Genomic DNA, 22005 nt, shown 5'->3' on the forward strand with positions numbered 1-22005 from the left:
CAAAAGTAATTATAGTATTGTTAGTAGAGAATGAGACTCGCCTTATTAGAGAGAATAAAGTTACCAAAAATAGAAGGAGGTATTTTTATAGGACACCCCAAAATGGAAAATGTCCTTATTTTTTTGGGACGGAGGGAGTTGTAACTTGCATTAGAGCATCTCCAATGGTCGGCTAGCGACCGGCTAGCCGATTCTTCGCGCTGGCCGATCGGCTAGCCGAACCATTGGAGGCGGCCAGCGCGAAATCGGCGAGCGGACCGGCATGGGCTGGCCGATGCGCTGGCCGATCGGCTAGCCGCCATTGTGGCGGCCCGATCGGCCAGCGCCGATTTTTGTTTTTTGTTTTTTTTTTATTTAAAAAAACCTATATAAACGCGATTTTCGTTTCATTTTCATTTGCACCACTTGTTTTAACGAGTTTTCTCTCTCTCTAACTTTCTGTACAAGAGCATCATCGAGCGATGGATCACAACAACGAGTCCAGTCCGGCGACGAGCGGCTCTCAGACTCCCACGGTACCTGTGGGATCTGGATGGGGGCAGATGGGCGGGCAGATGGGCCCGGGGTTTAACATCCCTTGGAATCAGATGATGGGGATGATGGCCGGTGCGCCGGGGGGGATGCAGGGGGGGAACCAGGGGGGGTATGCCGTGGGGGATGCCGGGCGGGGGGCAGGGGAGCAGCGGGCAGTCAGCGCCCGGGTGGAGGGGTATGCCCCAGATGCAGCAGCAGATGATGGGGATGATGTGGCAGGGCGGGATGCAGGGGGGGATGCAGCACAGTATGCATCCCGGGATGCAGGGGGGGATGCAGGGGTCACCGGGAGGGGACACGGTATATCGTCCCTCGCTTGATTTTTTGATGGCTTCGTCTCACACGTCGACCCCAATGGAGACGCAGTTCACTGGCGATGACCTTCTGTCATTGCATGATATGGGGATCGATCTCGGGGATCCGAATACTCCCGTTCTAGCGAGGCGGGCCGCGCCGAAGAAGAAGACGAGGGGGAAGGCCAAGGCGGTCGGCGAGTTATCACAGCCCGCTGTTGACGACACCCCTGGCCGCAGGAAGTGGACGGAGGATGAGTACGCCGGAGTGGCCAGGGGGTGGTTGGAGGTGTGCGACGATCCGCTGGTTGCGAACAACCAGCGGGTCATCAACATGTGGGCGAAGATCAGAGCTGCCTATAGGAGGCACTGCCCGCACGGGAAGGACTTCAGCAGGGAGGAGGTCTGGAAGGGGTGGGAGCGCATCAGGGCCGCGGTGGGCCGTTTTGCGAATTTGTACGCCAACGCCTTCCGTCAACTCAGTAGTGGGCAGAATGAGGACGACGCCCGGAGGATAGCCGAGAGTCAGTTCCCCTTGGCGGGAAAGTATAAGGAGTTCACCTTCTGGGAGTGCTTCTTGTTGCTGAAGGACTCCGAGAAGTTCCGGGCGGGGTGCGACGCTGGGTGGCCGAAGAAGTAGAGGCTGAACTATACCGGCGACTACAGCGGCAGCAGCGGCGGATCTCACGACCTCCCCCCGGATGCTGAGGAGTTTCCATACCCTCCTTCATTTGCTGGTCGCCCCCGCCCGGTTGGACAGAAGCGGGCGCAACGGGCTGCGAGGGGCGGATCCCCCCTATCGCCCCGCGAGGTCCAGTCCTCCGCCCTCCCACCCGCCCCACTCGAGTACACTCTCCATTCGCGTAACCATACGCGGGATCAGATGTACAAGGTCTTCCAAGATTGGAGGACCGCCACTGACCCCACGGAGAAGATGTTTCTTCACTCGATGCTCGAGAGCATGCGGGTTGATTTGGAAATCGCGAGGGCACGGCTAGCGGGTTCCGACGTGGGCTCAGATACCACGGGTAGCGGCAGCGGCAGCGGCGGCGGCGACGGCGATGAGGAGTAGAGAGTGGCGGGGCTCGTGTGTGGAAGCCCTTTTTTATAAAAAAAAATCATGTACTTTTTTTTAAAAATCTTTGTACTTTTTTTTAATGGAATGGATTAATTTTCATGTATATGTCTCGTAAATTTAATTCCGTATTTTAATCGTAATTTTAATTCCGTAAATGTAGTATATTTTGAATTATTTTTATTGCGGCTGGCCTAAATCTGATGTGGCAGGTAGATTTTTTAGTGTTGCTGACGTGGCAGGGGAGAGAATGGCTAGCCTATTGCTGGCCTATGTAGCATTGGAGATGCTCTTAGGGCATCCGCAGTGTGGTGGACTATAGTCCGTCCTATAGCAATTTATGGTCCTCCACGTCAGCATTCGGTAATCCTACCAATTCACCGGCAATGGGGCAAATTCTAACCCACCCTATCTTTTAACAACCATTTTGTATTTATTTTTAATTTTTTTTTCGAATATAATAAAATAGTGAAATATATACATAAAGTTAAGACCACAATATGAAAATCTTTGTTTTATTACAAACCCGAAAAAGTACAACACGAAATACTAAAAAAACTACTCCCTCTATCCCAACTAAGTTGAGTCGTATTCCATTTTGAGATATTCCAACTAAGTTGAGTCATTTCCTTTTTTGACAAAAAAAAAACATCCAATCACTCTTACTTTATTCTCTCTTTATCTTTCAATATTCATCTCTCCTACTTTTCAACACAATTTCTTAATCTCTGTGTCCAAATATTTTGATTCAACATAGTTGGGAGTGGGACGGAGAGAGTACAATCTCAACGGTTACGTGACCAAATTTCTTCGATGGGGCTATTATCTCTTTATATCTCCTACCTTATCTACTATTTCTCTCATCTCTTACTTTACCAATTTCTTATTAAAACTTGTCTTTTCCAAAAATAAGACTATTTTTCGTTGATGGATGGAGTATAAAATAAGGCTTCAAACTGAATTCCAACTTGGATCCAGCCAGATGAAGTTAAGATTGCTTCTACTCGACAAGGTAGATTCTCCTGGAATGATAGATTGGTACTAAGTCGGGTGACTATACAGGCTTAGTCTTACCCAATTGGATAAATTAAGGCTTGTTTCTACTACCTGTAGTAGGACTGTTGGAATCTATGCCCGGTTAATGGACTTTTGACTAATTATAATTTTAACGAGACATTTAATTTTGTGAAATTAAATTATATAGGATCGATCTACGTTCGGAGAAGATGACCGTTGTATATTCATTTTCTCAAATCCGATTCCCGGTGATTGAGAAATAATGGATTAAAGTTGTGCAAAATTGCAAACTAATTAAATGAGCTATGAGAGAAGCTGTGATACTAATTAAGAGAGTTAATTATCCCACATTGGAAGTTACAACCTTATTAATCAAGTATTTAATAATTATAGTGGACTAAGATGGGCTGTAAGAGCCCACACGCGCGCACAAGCGCGCCCGCCCGCCCCGCCGCGAGCCTCGAGCCCTGCCCGTGCCCTTGGATCTTGGCAATTGGTCTTTGAACTATTCTTTGGGCTTGGTCGTGTGGCTCGGTGGTTGAGTTCGACCTTAGGCTGGTCTAGTTCTGTTTAGACCACCATCGTTTTCACGTCAGCGAGCCAAGCGGGATGACATCTCGTCAGTGTGACGCGGTAAAGCCAACGTGGCTGACACGTGATAGTCCACGTCAGGAACGAACCTAGACGCGTCTAGATTCAACCTCTCCTCTCTAGCTCTGAGATTTGTAACGTCTTGTAACGCTCAGCGGTTACAGACTCACAATGATGATAGCCATCATGGCTGTTGACCTCCTGCAGTGGACCGAGCCTATAAATAGGCTAGCCATTCCATGCATTCTATACACAACATCAAACACTAGAAGCATTCTGCATCATAAGCTCTCTTCCTCTCTGCATTGTCTTTATGTCGAAGCTCTGCCCTCTCCTCCATCCAATTCTCCGGAGCGATAGCGGTGCTGCTTCACCAGAGACGTAGCCGTTTTATCTTTGGGGACGAAACGCCAATCCGAAGAGCACTACCGGGGCGTATCTCGTCTTGCGGAAAGATGACTCCTCGACTCGGCTAATAACTTTACACGGTTTACTTGTTTCGAATTTTTCCTTGTAATCTTGTTTCAGCTTTTTCCATTTGTATTTCTTCTTGGTTGTTTTACACCCGGCTAGTTTTATCTCTTGTAATCCAGAAACCCAACAAGGACGAATGAAGTACTCTCACTGTCTCATCATAAATGTGTCCCCTTTTCTTTTTACAGTGTCCCATTATAAGTGAACCATTTACCTTTTTAGCAAAAAATAATGCCCATTTGTCCCTTAAAAATAAACCGCATTGGTCATTTTGGGATGTCCCTTAAAAATAGATCAATTCTATTTAAGGAAACTTTTTTTCTCTCTAATTAGGTAGGTCTCATTCTCCACTAACAATACTCCAACTTTTTCTTTCTATTTCTTTCTTACTTTACAATTATGCATTAAAATTCGTTCTATTTCAAATGTTGTCCATATTTTAGGGACGGAGGAGTATATTTCTTCTCTATTACTTTATCCTCTCACTTATCTATTCTATTGAAATAATTTCATTTTTATCATCACCAAAAGACATTTATTTGTATATGAATAAGATAAATGAGAAAAATGGAAAATTTGTGATTTAATATTCTAATTTTAAAAATGGTGAAACAAAATATAATTTGACTAAATTTCATCATTTAAATAGAATGAAATAATAGAAATGAAATAAGATACATTTATCTTAAAATGCTAATAGTACTACATAAACTTGACTCACTTGGATTTGAGTCACAATTAAATAAAAAACCTCAAATCTCAATGTGCAATTGCATTAGCACCTTCTCCTAGGCATTCTTTATAAAGTTTTCTTTACAATCTGGATTTCTCAGCTACACATCTTGATTCATTAAGTTCGGATAAGCTGTTTGGGGGCAACGCCCAATAAGTTTCTTCCATCTTGCCCAATCAAGTCACTCTTGTTGAAACTTGTGTATAAGCCATATTTATGATTATACACGTATATATATGCGGTAGGTACACCCTTACAATCGATGTAGAAAACCCTAATTCAGAATTCTGACATTTTTGCCTTTTAATTTTACTAAATGTGGAAAATTAAATAATCTACATATCTTGAGGGGTTTCTTTTCCTTTTGGGTAGTTTCGTTTTTATTTTGGTTCTGTGGGCGTTTTGAACTTTATCTATAACAAAAAAAACCAAACCTCTTAAATTCAATGTACTTGTGAGTGACTTCTCATGTGAAAATCCCTAGTTTTGTTAATCCATTTATTGCCATTTTATTTTCTAGTTTTGATTATGTCATGTGTATCCCTCTAGAATTTGTCTTTTTCCCTTCTCCTGCTGCATCAAACTCGTGTTTTCACTCCTTGATATATGTAAATTTGATTTGGGGTTTTGTGGTGGTCCAATTAAATAATAAAAAACAAAAACAAAATAGAAACCCCATTTTTGCACTCCATAATTAATATAGTGGAGTAGTAATTTCAATTTGGAAAACCTCCATTTAAAACTAACCATTAACCAACCACTATATATATCCACGCTCACACGCGCGCATTTACTAATAAGTAAGCTCTTTTGTTAAACGTCCACTTCAATCAAATTCGAAGCTCTCCTCCTCTCCCTCTCTTGTTGCGATGGCGGATTTTCACGGCGGCGCCGGCGGAGGAATGGCGGCGGAGGATTATCAAGAAGAGGAGATGTGGGCCATGATGAAGGCAAGAGATCAAGGCCCCAAAACAAGAAAGAATTCGCCCGCCTCATCCACGTGGCACTTGACCGCCGCGAGGGCCATTCCGAGATCCGCCGCCTCCTCCGGCGGCGCGTCTTCGGCGCCCCTCTCCATCCCCGATTGGTCCAAAATCTTGAAGAAAAATCCCAAGAAGGGTGGTGGTGGTGCACACAGCCACCACGGCGATGTCACCGACATCGATGACGGCGACGATGAGATGCTTCCGCCGCATGAGTATCTGGCGAGGAGGGTGGCGTCGACGCAGATTGCATCCTTCTCCATGTGTGAAGGAGTGGGAAGAACTCTCAAAGGGAGAGATCTCAGCAACCTCAGAAACGCGATTTTGACGAAAACGGGTTTCCTTGAATAGTATAGTTGCTATTACTACTTCTTCAATAGGTTTGGTTTATGAAAATAAAAGGGGACAGATTTTGTGAGGTAGCAATGTTTTGGACGTCGGAGTTTGCCTTTTTTTGTGGGGGGAGGGTTTCGTAGCTAGTGCGTAGTACTAGTATAAAATTGAAGCAAGAAAAATGTTCAAAATGGCATGGTCTAAGATTTTGTACGGCAATTTGCATTTTTGGAAAAAATACAATATTTGTATTGAATTGTGTAATCTGGGTCAATATTACTTAGTACTACAATATTATTGATTTGTATAATCTGGGTCCAACAATATGAATACTATAGCTTATCTTAATTTCTAAATTCGTGTCATGCATTTAATTATTCCAATAGATTCGACACACTAACATTTGTCACGCCTTTGCTCCTTTGTACACAAATGACAAATCTATCTAGAGTTGTTAAATTTTATTTTAGTATGAACGAATAACCTGAGATACAATATTAATCGACACGTATATATAGAGCTGAAAATTGATCTCGACGGTATGATGGTATGGAGTATTTTTTTTGTTTGGAGCACTAACAAACATTAGTAAAATATTTTGGCAAAATTCTAATGGAAAAAATCAGATGCACAGTGGAAAGACTATGCAATACACTCCGGCACGAATCATGATTAAATATAGAACCTACTCTTGGATAGTTACTTGATTGATTTGATGTAATACTGTTTATATAAGCTTGTTATAGCATCTTATATATAGATACGGTGCCTCATGGATTATTCAATAAAATTGGCATTAGATTGTACTCCTCCCTCACATGATAATTGATATTGTAAATTTTGCTTTGTAAAGAATGTAATTATAAATTAATTTGAACAAAAAATTATTCATTCCATGAGCTATGAGACTCGATTGAACTTGTAGATAATAAAAGGGATTGGGGAAAAGGAGAAAGAGATTAAGATGAACCCGTAGAAAGAAAGAAAAAAAGTGCTAAAAAGAGAGAAAAAAGAGGATGATTAAAATAGTGGGATCCTATTAATAAAGATAAACAGCAAGTTTTTGGTGGAAATAGGAATAAAAGAAAGCGGTAATAATGTAATTTAATGTGCGATCTTTGTATAACGCATCACCATGTGTTGTGTTTCACCTCATAGCAGAGAATCCACGTCCAAGTGTGGATCCTTTGCTATAAAAGGGACAAAGCAAATCATGTTTGATAAAAATGCTCGTGTTTCACTTTAAATTAGAGTGTTTTCTTATAATTCTTCTTTCTACAAAAACTTCTCACTATTTTAATTCCAATCTTGCTCTTTTATTCTTTTTTTTTTCTTTTATCCTTCTATAATTTTCTATCTTTAATCCATTTTGTCTATGTTTTCCTCTCCTTTTTTTTTATCTTCAGATTAAATCATTATCTCGTTCCTCATCTCTTGTTCCCTATCTCTTTAATAAATTCGCATCAAACTAAATTTATTTTAACACTCTTTTTCTCTCTACAAAAACACAACAAAATTTGTATACTGTTTAGTTCTCCTACTTTGTATACAATTTAATGATAATTTTATATATTAAATAATTTATGAACTTTCCAAGATTAATCACATGTCATAAAACAAAGTGATAGAACTATTTAGAAAATCACTAAGTTTCGGTTGAAAATAAAATAAAAGAAGCCATATTAATTTGATTCAAAGTGTGATCGTTTTAAAACACATCACCTTCGGTTAGTTTCGTTCTACAACAGATAATCGACGCTAAGTGTGGATCCCCTGTTGTGGGGTGGATTACAACTTATGGAATTGTGCTAAAATACAATCGTGTTTTAGTTTAAATTAGATTGTTTTTTTTAATCGTTCATTCCACTGAAACTTGCCACTATTCAACCACTTTGCCTTTGATATTTTTTCTCTTATTTTTGTCTTTTATTTTTCCTTCTGCATATTCTACTTAAATCATTTTTCTCTCTGTTTTTCTACATATTCTATCTTAAATTATTTTTGTTCCTAAAAAATTATTGAATATTTTTTTTAAATAAATTTATTTTACAATATCTTTCTATATAATAAAACACAATAAAATTATTTCATGTTTATAATTAGTATATTCTGTAGAATGTAATTATAATTGTAACACCCCCATACAATAAGTGACCAATCGAATTGAGATTAGGGGTGGGTAAGTAAGGTATACCTTACCGAAACCACCATACCGTATACCTTACCGTAAATACGGTATGCAAAAAAGTCATATCTTTACCTTACCAAAGTTTTCGGTATATCGAACTTCGGTATACCTTATTTTCGGTATGACGAATTTCCATACCGATACCGTGCCTCATTTGCGGTATACCGTACCAAAGTTCGGTATACCTTACTTTTGCGGTATACCTGACTTTCAACATCAATTAAAATAGAAAATTAGAGTATTTAGAATATTATTTATATTTTATAATTTTAAAAATAAATTAAATATAATTTATTCATAATTATATTTATATTTCACAATAGATTTTATAATTTTAAAATATATAAAATATATTTTATATATAATTGTGTTTATATTTTTGTGGTATATACCTTAGTTTACGGTATATACCTTAATTTACGGTATATACCAAATTTCGGTATGCAGCGGTACACCGCGGTATTTGAAAATTCATACAGTTATCTTACCGGAATCTTTCGGTAAGGTATCATACCGTACCGAAAATCACGATATACCGAAAATTCGATATTTTCGATATTTTTTCGGTACGATAAGGCCGGTATTTCGGTATTTTTCCCCGACCCTAATTGAGATGCCACAATTATAGGGAAATAAAATACTATATTTTTATGCAATAAATTGTCACAATTGCAAAGAATGACAAGACAAGGTCTGAAACTTGCAAGGACGAGTATTCATTTAGAAATCAGTTAATTAAAACTTATAAGCAACTTGCAATATAGGACGGGCCCAATATTGGACATCATAGGGCCGTTAATGCCGAGCTTCTAAGGTCGGCCCGCCCAATCCGGTGTCAATTGTGATAGCAGGAATGAGATTCCATAAATATATGGAGGGATTCGAAGGATTTGAAGATTAATGATATTTTAATGAGGAAACGTCTTTTTTAGTCCACAAACTTTGCCAAAGTATCATTTTATATCTGTGAACTTTGAAAATATCATTTTAGGTCCGTGAACTACAAGTTAATATCATTTGAGGTATTTTGAACTTTTTCCGGACGAAAATGCCCTTCAAGCCTTCAAAGAGCAATTTGGACAATTCTTTCGCTATTCATCTTGCGTCAAATACCTAGAGTCCAACAATTTTTTTTACTACTATTTAATTCAGTTACCATCCAAATTGAATTTAAATATAATTAAAATTTGCCGTAAAAAATACTTATGTGTTAGTTTTACAATTATTAGACAACTAATTATTTAATGATAGTGAATTGGGACTTGATACTTTAAATTATTTTTTCAATCTAAACTGTATTTTAATAACTTACTATAGGTGATGTGTGAATTCTATTTAGTTTACTTGTTTTGAAATTAGATAGCTATTAATTTGGATTGTTATTCGGAGATGAATTTCGAAATGGAGATCAATTAACATCTAAATTGTTTTCAAATATAAAAATTTGCCGTTAAAAATTGTTGGATTCTATGTCTCTGACGCAAGATGATTGGCGAAAGAATTGTCCAAATTGACCTTTGAAGGTCTTAAGGGCATTTTCGTCCAAATTTTTTTTCAAAATACCTCAAATGATATTAATCTGTAGTTGATGGACCTAAAATGATATTTTCAAAGTTTACGGACCTAAATTGATACTTTGGCAAAGTTGGTGGATTTAAAAAGATGTCCCCTCTATTTTAATAAACGGAGGATTTGAAGATTAATCAAGTAGTCATTTTTTTGTGATTATGTTGTGGTATTTGGTCGGATTTGAATTCAAATGAAAAACATGCTATGAAACAGTTGTGCAAATTTTCCCTAAATCTATTAAATGATGTGTTGACGAGAAGATGATGTTTGATATAGCCATCATTCTTTCATTACTTTTGTGCTTGTTTTCTGCTTGCTGAGTATCAGTTAGTGTTGCTTTAATTAGATGTCGTTCTAGCCTAGCTACAATGTGGAGTAGACCTGTCAAAATGAATATCGGGTATTGAGTTAGTGTTGCTTTAATTAGATGTCGTCCTAGCCTAGCTACAATGTGGAGTAGACCTGTCAAAATGGATATCGGGTATTCAATACCCGATATCCAAACCCGAAAAAGTCGGATAATTGGATACCCGAAACCCAATTTTTCGGGTATCGGATCGGGATCGGGTAGTGAGAATTTTGGATTATCGGGTATCGATTTACGGGTAGTGAGAGTTTTGGATTACCCGATATCCGATCGGGTATACCCGAAATATCCGATTTATCCGATTTATTTTCTAAAATTAATAAATTATATTTTTATTATAATTAAATATAATATAATTTCTTAAATATAATTTAATTAATACTTAATAGTTAGCATATAAGATATGTAATTTAATTTTTTAATTATATTTTAATTTCATTGACTTGTGATATTTTGAATTTTTTATGATATTATTGTTAGATCTTGATTCTTATGAATTATTGAATTGTGATATTTATAAAGGATGAATGTTTGAACTTATTAATTTTGATGGTTATTGACTTATTGTGGATGGATAAAAGATGTTAATATGTAGTATAACTTATGAATTTTGTATTTTTCAAAGTTTGTAGTTATTTTCTTTTAAATTCGAACTACTACAAGAATTTTATATTCCTATAAATTTGTAGTTATTTTCTCTTAAATTCGAGCTATTATAAGAATTTTGTATTTCTAAAAGTTTGTAATTATTTTTACTTTGAATACTAGTACTTCAACTTTGTATTAAATTTGAATTAAATAATATTAAATAAATTCTAAAAATTTGTAGTTAGTTTTCAAAAAAAAAAAAATTACAAAAAATTCAAAATCACAATTGGGACTGGATACCCGATTTTTCGGGACTGGATACCCGAGTCGGGTATCCGGGTACCCGAAATCAAATTCGGGTCGGGTATCGGGCATTGGATTTTGGGAATTTTGGGATCGGGTACCCGAAAATTTCGGATCGGGTACACATTGTGGAGTATGTATTTATCCTTAGGCTGCACAATCCTTGCTCTCTCCCTATATCTAGAATGTTATATGTGCGTGTCAGTTTGTGCGTTTACCGCAAAAGGTCAAAACATGAGCCAAATTGACATAATGTTGTATGCGGAGATGAATCCTAATGGAATCGTTGAATATCTGTTACTGTATGAAACTGGAAAATCTTGGATGAAATAATTTTTTGTTTGTGGTTGTGTGGTTGACTTGCAAATGAATCCAAAACAAGAACTTTTCAAGCTCTTTACTGATGGAATACATTTTGCCTTGTAGTGAAGGGAATTGGATGTCTTTAAATAATTAGAACTGTTTTCACTGATTAAGTTGGTTGGTTATTTTGGAGCTTGATATGCCAACAAACTTGCTTCTTATTCGAATCATGCGATAATTTTCTTCGTTTATATCTGGAAAGAGCATGGAACTTTTTTGCTAGCAAAGAAGCTCAGTTAGGAGCATCATTTCTTGAAATAATTCGGGCAATGTTATTTGTTTTGTGTCTTAGAATAAGGTTGTCTAAAGAACATTAGTTCTACTATAGTAAATGAAAGCTTCTAGTTTAGTGTTTTTACCCTACTGCAAATATTTTTTCTGATATATATTATCTAGTTTGAGAACCTGAAGCATTAAATATATCGATCTATGGTTAACTAAATATCTGTATGCCAATGAACCATTGTTGGTCATGGCGAGATGTGATGAATGATTGCTTACTCAATCAATTACATACATTTACTCTGTTTCAACCTGCAAGTAGCAACTCAGAGTAATTATCCATTAGGTCATGGAAGTACATTGTGAGCAATGTTGTGAAGATATAACGGCTCTCTGGTGTGATGAGGCTAGTTTATTTGTACTCCAAGACCTTATCCTATGTTTTTCTAGATATTTGATTGAAACATGACTAAGAACTCCTGGCATTTCCAGTATATTCAGATCAGTAATTACTCTCTGAGTTAGAGTTCTCAGCTCCAAAAAACAGACTAAAGAGTATTTGAAGTTATATAACGAAAGACACTTTGCACGCTTGTCTTAAGTTGGATTGCTAATATAGCTGAAAATGAAAATCTGCAAAGTAGTCTCTCATGTTGGGTGCATGATGCTGCAGTGTTGAAGTTAAACCCGAAGAGATTTATTCCGTGTCTCTCATTAGTTGGGGCCTCGAGTCTCTTTGCACATAACCTCAGTTAGGTATGTCTTTTTCTTCGCTTTCTCATTTAATTATCCATTGCTAGGAATAACATGCATGTGATTCAGCTTGTTGTTCCATACATTATCGTCTAAATCAACTGCAAAACTGATGTCCTAAACATGATTTGCTTAGTTGTGAAGTTATTACAGAGAGAAGAAAAGTGAACCAACTTGGAAACTGTTGTTTGCTTCTTTGAAATAGCATTAATGATGATACCAAAAAGTAGGCACTCTTGCACCTACCACAAGCACTTGGTCAGAAAAGTAGGAAGCGTTTAGGCAGTGCTCAGTAAATGCAATTCTTCTGCTCTTCTTCCTTTAGGAGATAAACTTTTCTTGAGCTACCATGCATTGTGATTATGAATCTTGGGGAATAGTTGGTGAGAGAAGAATATTGTATCATCACTGTAATAAGTTTGGGGTAGTATGACTTTGCCTTGTTTGACAAAACTAATGTCCTAATGTGGACAAAACATAATATATTTGATGAAACAACATTAACAGAACATGTCCAAGTACAGATTTGGATGATAGTTAGCATCTATCCAGTATTTCTGGTAAAAACACACATAAAAATAGCATAATTATCTATCTAGCTATATGTTTGCATTGACTGACATTCACCTTATAAGTTTGCCTTCTCTCTCTTTTTGGCCAATGACCACAGACAGAAAACACAGTAATAGTAAAAAAACACAGTAATAGTAAAAAAACACAGATATTGTTGCTAAAAAAACATTTGAACATGGAGTATTACCTGTTATTGGGATTGCATGGAAGGGGAAGAGAGTGATAGGAAGCACTAGCATAATACGCATACGTGATATTGGCACGGCTCAATCAAATAACCGAGCTCTAAGCATATTGAGCACGGCTTTCAAATTGAACCGCACCAATATCTCGTATCATTAGCATACCACTCACTCTTCCAACCCTTCACATTGCAGATAAGTAATGAGAGGAAAGATTAGTGAAGGAGGGAGGGTGTGTGTGAATTGTGATCCTCCAAGAGAAATACAAGGCGATATATAAATAAGAGAGAGAGAGGGATGGAAGTTGGAAGCAACAAGGCATTGAATTTGCCAACAACCCAACAACAAAAAGGAGAGTATATTTACTCAAAAGCTATGTAACCATGAAAAAGGTGACTGCAGCAAATCTGGAGCCTTCAATATGCATTTATGAGGTCGGGGTAAAGGCGTGTTAACACCATCACTACCTGCATTTTGTTTTCTTTTTTTGAATTTCAAACATTTTTTGATTTATTCATACATTGCCAAAATTATATTTAAGTTATCCAAGAAATGTTCTTTATCCGTCGTTGTCAAATGTGCATTGATGATGAAGCTTCTAATTTCTATCGCATGCTCTGGTTTTGTGGCCTTTTCTTGTTTGTTCTTTTTGTTTTTTATTGGGATTATTAATTTGTATTTATGAATCGTCAAGTATTTGGGTGAAATGATTGTCGTATTAGGAGTGCTGTAACTATAACTATAAATACCAGTGGACTATTAATTCCTTTATTTATGGACCATTTCTTCCATCATGAATTCAACAGTAAATTGTCTTTATGTGCTTCAAGCTTCGTTTTCTTCCTTTTATTAAATAAAGTTGCAATCTGTTGAAAAAAAAGGAATCTTCATCTTTATCACATTTCGGGGTTGTTCAATTTAGTAATGGTAATCTATACACACATTGCAAATTGTGATGTTAAAGAAATCAAAGAGGTCAACTTCGGCCCTGATTGTGATTAATATATTCTAAATTAATAGGAAATTAATGATGGAAGTTTTAGTAGCCCTGAATAAAATATGATCTTGTAATAGAAGTTTGAATTAACATCATCAATATGGAGGGGTCTCATTGTCGAGTTTCATCAACTCATTTTCCTACATTTCTCTTTTACTTTAGGTTGGTGCGTGGTTACAGAATGTGGGAAATTATGAGTAGAATTAAGGATAAGAGACAAAATAAATCTTATAATAGAGCTTTGTGCTCCAAAGAAGCCACCACCAGCCCATGCCCGAATCCCATGCACATTATACTGTTGGGGGAAAGGGCTACAGCCTACAAAATTGAAACTATATTCAGCTCAAAAAGTAAAAATAAAACCACATATAGAACTAATTAGGATCTATACACAGCATAAGAACTAATTATTTGCATTGAATTTTTTTTGAAAAATAACCACAATTTAGTTGTGGACAATTTTAAAATTCATAAAAAATACCCAGAATTAGGCCAAAGTTCATGGTTTTAGAGACCAATATTCCTAAAATATATTGTATGCACTTGCGGATCTACGGGGCATCCTCTTATCCGGACGTAAAATTGCCATGTCTCTTCCATTTGCCTCGAAGGTGGAAAAAAATAGTCATTTCCGCCTTAAACCAAGTTAGTAATATATATTCCGCCCCCTCCGTTTACGAATCCTGGATCCACCACTGATTGAATGCAATATGCCTATTTCTTCTTTTGGACGTTTTTGTGAGTGCATATATATTTGTGACATGAGCCATCATTTTAAAGGTTATAGTAATATATGCTCTTCCATTGTGTTTAGAGTAACACTTTTTTTTTTATCATATACACGAGTTGAGTTGTCATGTTATATAATTGTATTTACGCAAGCATGATACTAGTAGAAAATTGTTATGGGTAGGAAAAAAGAAAGTTAGGAATGTGGAGTGTAGAAACGAGAAATAATTGGTTGAGGAAGAGTCCCTCTCTTCATGTTGGTAAGTAATCCATTAAAAACCATGCTGTGTTTTCAACGTACAACATTAAACATCCCCATGACTGTTTTCACGTGATTTTACTGACCCCCTCTTGCCCCTCACCTCACCTAACTCATCTCTCTCTCTGCACATTTACACATCAAAATTCAATACAATTGTGATTAAATTCACACACATACATATATGTAGCAATGAGATGCAACGTCTTATAAATATGGAGACTTGATCCCCTGGCTCTTTGTCTAAATATGTCGACGGCGACAACGGATGGTATCGAGCTTTGTGCAGGGTGGTCCAGAATAACAATGAACCATTCTAGTAGTATAATTTAAATTAAGCTTCACTAGAATTGAATAGAGCGCCGATAATTGTAATGACCAAATTTAATTTGGGACCTTATAATAAAGGAAAGGAGGGGAAGGGTGAGAGTGGCGTCTACAAAATATAAATGAAGATGGACCACTTGCTCACTTACTTGTTCTCTTCCAACTCCGATTGCTATTTATTATTCATAAATACCAATTTAGTCCATGGGTTAAAACTGGTAAAAAAAAAAATACTTTTTCCAATGTCATGGCGCCGAATAGCAACCGAGTATTTAATAAAAAAAAACACGAAATACAAGTTTTGGCTCATTTTATTATTTCACTCATTCTTCTCAAAACTGTTGTATTTAGTTAAAAGTAGCTTAATAAGGTGCGATTTGGGAGTCTTTATAGTGTTGGTGAAATTAATTGACATGTGCAATAATGTGATAGTGAGGACATCTTACAATTGTAATTCCAATTTCCACATGCTATTAACTTACGGTATGAATTTTGACACGTTCTATAAAAATATTTTTACTACAGAGTAGTATAAAAGTATCTTGATCATTCAATGATTTTCCAAGAGTACCATTATGTCAAAATTCTAGCATCGTAGTGTCAATATGGATTTCAGTTAGTAAACCTCACGAACTACCGCACTCGGTAATATGTTAGTAGTATTTGTTAAAGTTGAGTACCTAAATTATAAATTTATGACTCAACTACATATTTAATTAATTAACATTGTGTATGTGTTAAAGTTGAATACCTAAATTATAAATTTATAACTCAACTATACATATTAATAATTAACATGCATGTAAATGTCAGTGTATGTGATAACGTTGAGTACCTAAAGTTTAAATTTATAACTCAACTGCATATTAACATGCGTATCAAATATCAATGTCTATGAGCATTCGCCCACGATGAAAACCACCTCAATTATTAATTACTCAATCAAAATTATTTAATTAATAAATGAAGTAACTCGACTAACTGTACCCAAACAACTTCATTTGATCCACTACCGCCATTAAAGCCACAAATGAAGCATGCATCAACATGCACACTTTATTCGCCTAAAAGAACGTGTCAGCATCAATTTGTAAAACACAAAATTGATGGCACAATATATCAATCTTTCACTAGTGGAATATAACTACGGATAAAAAAAAATTATGAGATTGGACACGGTGAAGGTCATGTCAGCGTTGGAAGACAAGTGTACAACGCAATGGTCCGTCACTATCAATGAATGACAGACAAAGAACGAAAGTGAACTCCAACTCCAAAGACTAGAGCGAAGAAGTTACATCATGGGGTCGGCGTAAGATCCAAACAAGGGTGGGGCCGGGGGGCCCTTGGGCCCCTCAGCCTTTCGAACTTTGCCTATATATTATATATGTACGAAACAATTATCTAAGTTCGTAGTGGTGCAATTGGTTACGACGGTACACTTTTAACTAATTGATCTCAGGTTCGATTCTTGATCCTGCAGCGTGTATATTTTTTTTTATCATTATCTCCTTAGATTTCTATTGAATATTGTGTTAATATTTTTCTATATATCTTTAGATTTTCTCTTGAATATGTTTATGTTCTATTAGATTTTTTCCTAATGTTAATAATTTTGTTTATTTTCTCTAGTAACTATAATCTTAGCTAGTAATCTTGTATAAATATTTTCTTTTGTAACGGTTAAGAATTATTTTCATAATTTAAGAACATAAATATGTAAATATGCCCGCCATAGTATAATATTATTTTAATGTTATGGTATTTATGAATAGAAAATAACTCTTTCATTACATAAATAAGCATATAATATTAGCAAAATTAATGTTAATACTATGCTCTATATTATAAAATAAATACTATATTCTTTAATTATATCGATGTTGACGTGTATCTCTATTTTTATTACCATCCTCTAATTATCTCATTATCCATCTCTTGCGTATATCTCTCTATTACTTATATTCGAGTTAATTTCATATTGTAGATATTGAAACAACTTGACACCGAGACAAATTAACAAAATTTAAGTAGTAATTTAGGCCCCCCATGATTAAAATCCTGGCTCCGCTACTGGATCCAAATATCAAATTTAGTGAAGTTTTCTAGCCCTCATTGACCGACTGTGAGACTGATCGGCATTCTATGTCATATTATGCTCATCAATTCTTGTCACACTCACTTTGTACTGCGTGTTTGATAAGTTAGTAATATCAAGATAGAGAATTATATATGAACACTTCTAATTGTTTGATATCATAGTTAAGCTTAACTCGAAGCCCAATATAAGACAAGGGTCCTACCTAATCTTACCAAAATTATAACTTTAACCATGTTTATGTAACCCATCAATTTGTCAAGTTAAGCCATGTTATTTAATATAGGAGTACTATACAAATTTAGATAATTTTTGTTTTATCAGACAATAAAAAAACCATATCTTTGCATATCTTGACACGAAACCCTTATTTCTTATCTTATTTTACATATCTTCTCATATTCCATATTTTTTGTTAAACTGAGTCTTAGTATACTTTTTTAGTAAGGATATGATATTTCACTAATTCATTTAACACTCACACCTACTATAAAATTAATATACAGTATAAAAATAGATATCACATATCAAAAAAAAAATTCAGCTAATTTTTTGTTATAGTAGCTTAAACTCGTATCGAGTCGGACGGACGGGTTGAGACTTGAGAGTGTGAGCATGATTCTATGCAGTGAAATGATATGGAGTACTATATTCTTTTTCACCAACCAAGGAAAAAGTTTCATTTTTTAAACCAAGGAATTGCAAATAGTCATAAATAAACTGAGGAGGAAGTTTTCACTTAATTACAATTTTAATATTGATAAAAAGAAAATATGGGAATTTGTTAATTATGATTTCGTATACGAATTGGATACCTAATTCTGTATCCTTTTAAAATACGTACTAGAATAAGCCTCAGCCCTCTGATCTCTGCGTCATATTCTTTATCCCATATTCCTTGTTTCTAACGTCCCAAATTATATCCAGTCACCCTTTCAAGCTCCAATTACCGTTTGTTGTTGCGTCTTTAGTAAGTTTCCGAGTACCTCTCTGCTTGAATTTGTGTTTTAGTTGCCCTCTTCACGCAAAACTATAACCCGTGATTGTTTTAAATATACTTGTGTTTGCTGCTCTTTTGGGTTTTCGGTATTTGTGAAGAATTAATTCCTTTCCCTGTTTCTTGATGTTGTTTACATGTCTTAAATTTGCAGTTGGAGAAAAAAAATCAAATCTTGCGATGGCCAAGAGTTCTTTCAAGCTAGAGCATCCTTTGGGTATGCTTTTTTCCCTTACCTATTTTGATTGATTTAGGTCAAAATGTTCTGGTCGCCCCTACTATTGATTGATATCTTTCCCCAATGGAAAACTTTCGTTTTTGTTGATCTAATATGGTTAATTATGTGATTAAATACCATTGAATATCTATTGGTTTGTTTTTGGGTTGGATACATTATACATGTATGCGATTTCTTGCTGAATGATACGTTAATATAATAGTTTGGCCTAATTCTCGTGGGATGCTGATAACCAAACAATAACAGTCAGATTGAAAGCTCCCCCTAAATTGGCTGACATACTTCCCTGGATGTAATGGATAGTGCCACACCACTTTCTAAATTAGAGTTCTTGAAGCTTTTACTTTGCTGCTGTGTCTATCTTTGATGTAAGCAAGAGTTAACTGTATAAAATTGCATAATCATGAACAGCCGGCCGTTGTTCTGTAGGTATTGGATAGGTTCAATCTGGACTCTCTAGTCAATTCATCAGCTTTTATTTTACATATTTCTACATGTATAATGTTTTTGTTTGCCCAGCATTTCATGCTTAAAGATTCCTGTCAAGCTTCGGTCTCTTCATCCATATATCTCCTTATTCATCAGTCATCATTCATGGTTTGGTATCCATTACTGCAGAGAAAAGACAGGCGGAATCTGCTCGTATCAGAGAGAAATATCCGGATAGAATTCCAGTGAGTTATAAACAATTTATTCTGTGGTTGAGGTCTAATTATTTGCAGTCTTTGTGTTTGTAATTCTTGTTTCCTTTTGCTACTATAAAGGTCATTGTGGAGAAGGCAGAGAGAAGTGATGTACCTGACATTGATAAAAAGAAGTGAGAGCAGCAACTTTACTGTGGTGTAAAGAGCTCATTAATCTAATTTTCAATCTATTTTGTCTTTTCAGAACTTGGCGTAAAGTATCATGTCTAATTATTGGTTACAGCTAAATATGAGTTACTAGTATAATTTGTAGATGCTTGTTAATTAAGAACCGTAATGAGTAGTCACTTCTGGGGCACAGAAGTGGATCCTCTCCTGTGTAAAAGGGAGAGGTCTCAAGCTCAATCCCTCCCCAGCAGCCAGAGAAAAGAAAAAAAAAAAAAAAGGAAGATAAAGAATAATAGTAGTAACTAGAGTACTATAATCAGTAGGATTTTCTCTTTTTTGCTTGGATAAAGCTTAGTTGACTATCTGTGTTTATCTTTGCCTTACTTTTCAGATTATGTAATCAGCAAATTGGGATATATGCTAAGTTGATTTTATTAATTACTCATGTAAGGTCCTTGTTGGAATGACTGCTCATCTGGTGCATAGGCTTTAATGTGCTGAATACTGGTCTTTATAGAGATTGAATATTTTGATTCAGACATTTTTGGCTCGGTTATTCATTTATGTCGATGGGTTAATGTACAAGGAATTATTCTTACAATCCTTTAGCACTTTCGCTTGCACACATGTTTTTTCCCATTCAGTGATAGATACTGCTTAAATGTACGATTTTAACCTATATCTTTCCCGGGTTGCAACAAAGCCTTAGTTTGTGGCTGTTAGGTTATGCGAATAATAGATTCTTCTTGTTTCTTACTAGAGTGCATCATCACCCTTGTTCATATGATTTACAGATATTTGGTTCCTGCTGATCTGACTGTGGGGCAGTTTGTTTATGTGGTTCGAAAGAGGATCAAACTAAGTGCTGAGAAAGCTATTTTCATCTTTGTCAAGGACGTGCTGCCTCCGACTGGTGAGTGGGCTCCTTGTGATTGACTGCGTATTCATATTTGTAGTTCGCTTACAATGTGGTTTCGTTGTTATAGCTTCTCTGTTATCAGCAATCTATGATGAATACAAGGACGAGGATGGGTTTCTCTACATGACTTATAGTGGTGAGAACACCTTTGGCTGTAATGAAGGGCAGTAAATATATATATTTCTTCTGATATCATTTCAATTGTAAAGTCCATTACTTTTAACTGATATGTTCATCAAACTTAGCTGCACATTACCTTGTTGAAGAAATCTCTGTTTATATATTACTCTATTTAAACGAGCCATTTCGTACTAAATAATTCCATGCATAAAAAAGAGAAAATATGTATTCTTTTGTGTGTGTACGTTGGTATGGTGGTAGAGTGATTATCTGATGCCAAAGGTCTTGAATTCAAGTCGACCATGGTGCGATTTTTGAATTTAAATTCATTTATAGAAAAAAGATAGAATAAATGCCAACTCATTCTTCTGCGCAAACTTGGTTCCCTAACTCACCATTGTTGTTTTCTAGCTATCTCTATTTTCAATCTCAGCTTCCATCCTTTTTTTTTTTTTTTCAAAAAAAAAATTTCCATCTCATTTGGCCTAATTCTTAATTTAGCTAATGCACTACTAATTGTTTTGTGGTTGAGATAAACCATATTAAGCAGATGATAATCTTTAAGCAGCTAAAGCGTCACTTTCGGTTTGGGCGGCTACGACTTTTTTCTTTTCTTTATAAATTTATTGAATCATTATAATAAAAAATTTTATATATTCCTGATATAAAATTCACATCCTCGCTCATTCATTTCATCCTACATTTCATGTTATTTCTAACTCTGATGAATTGAAAAAAAATTGTAGTTGTGCTTTAGTTGACATTTTGTGATAGAGTTGTCGGTGTTATTAGAGATGCCCACGGTTCCGGTTTTGGAAATTGTCGAACTGGAACTGAAACGCGAGGATGTTTCGCCGTTACAGTTCAGTTCCAAAACAACCAGTTCCAGTTTTGGTTCCAAATCGGCGGTTTTTACGATTCCGAACGGTCGGTTTTTAGTGATTTTTTGCAGTTTCGGTTCGGCTTCACAGTTTTTCGACTGTTTTTCACAGTTTCAACAGCAGTTCCGGGCACCAGACTTGTTTACTTTAATAATCCTAATGCTTTTGATTGTTTGGCCAATATCTGAATGATTTATTGTGTTGTTACAAGACTTATTAATAGATGAGTAATAATAGTACACTCTCTGTCCTAATTAAGTTGATACAAAACTTTTAGACACAAAGGTTAAGAAATTGTGTTGAATAGATTAAATGAAAACATAATAAAATAGGGAAAAAAAAGTAAGAGAAATGAAGAGAGAACAAAGTATGTGATGAAATAAATTAAGAGTGATTGGATGTTTTATTTTTTGTCAAAAACAGAAATGACTCAACTTTGTTGGGACGTTCCAAAAGGAATGCGACTTAACTTAGTTGGACGGAGGGG

General features: G+C 36.0%; 2 protein-coding genes across 3 annotated transcripts; both read left to right on the forward strand.

Annotated features, from left to right (window-relative positions):
* The first annotated feature begins 5449 nt into the window (after positions 1–5449).
* Positions 5450–6297, forward strand: LOC125190442 (protein S40-7-like). The gene has a single exon (XM_048087757.2). The coding sequence runs from the start codon at positions 5587–5589 to the stop codon at positions 6049–6051; it is 465 nt and encodes a 154-aa protein (XP_047943714.1). The 5' UTR covers positions 5450–5586; the 3' UTR covers positions 6052–6297.
* A 12081-nt stretch (positions 6298–18378) lies between these two features.
* On the forward strand, positions 18379–20817 carry LOC125191352 (autophagy-related protein 8C-like). 2 transcript variants are annotated; one of them, XM_048088897.1, is made up of 6 exons: positions 18379–18521; positions 18703–18765; positions 19405–19460; positions 19551–19603; positions 20393–20511; positions 20585–20817. In XM_048088897.1, the coding sequence occupies exons 2-6, from the start codon at positions 18729–18731 to the stop codon at positions 20686–20688; spliced, it is 369 nt and encodes a 122-aa protein (XP_047944854.1). In that variant the 5' UTR covers positions 18379–18521; positions 18703–18728; the 3' UTR covers positions 20689–20817. The 2 variants fall into 2 exon arrangements, with proteins under 2 accessions (XP_047944854.1, XP_047944853.1); XM_048088896.2 differs by lacking the exon at positions 18379–18521 and having other exon boundaries at positions 18660–18765.
* Positions 20818–22005: the final 1188 nt, after the last annotated feature.

The sequence above is a fragment of the Salvia hispanica genome, chromosome 5 (assembly GCF_029641045.1).
Source record: "Salvia hispanica isolate PSC_SH4W2 chromosome 5, Shi_PSC_v1, whole genome shotgun sequence".
NCBI classification, from domain to species: domain Eukaryota; kingdom Viridiplantae; phylum Streptophyta; class Magnoliopsida; order Lamiales; family Lamiaceae; genus Salvia; species Salvia hispanica.

Coding starts and splice junctions, on each gene's coding strand:
- LOC125190442 (XM_048087757.2), top strand. CDS start 5,587: ATGGCGGATTTTCACGGCGGCGCCGGCGGAGGAATGGCGGCGGAGGAT.
- LOC125191352 (XM_048088896.2), top strand. CDS start 18,675: ATGTTGTTTACATGTCTTAAATTTGCAGTTGGAGAAAAAAAATCAAAT. Junction 18,766..19,404: donor CAAGCTAGAGCATCCTTTGG/GTATGCTTTTTT, acceptor CCATTACTGCAG/AGAAAAGACAGGCGGAATCT. Junction 19,604..20,392: donor CCTGACATTGATAAAAAGAA/GTGAGAGCAGCA, acceptor TATGATTTACAG/ATATTTGGTTCCTGCTGATC.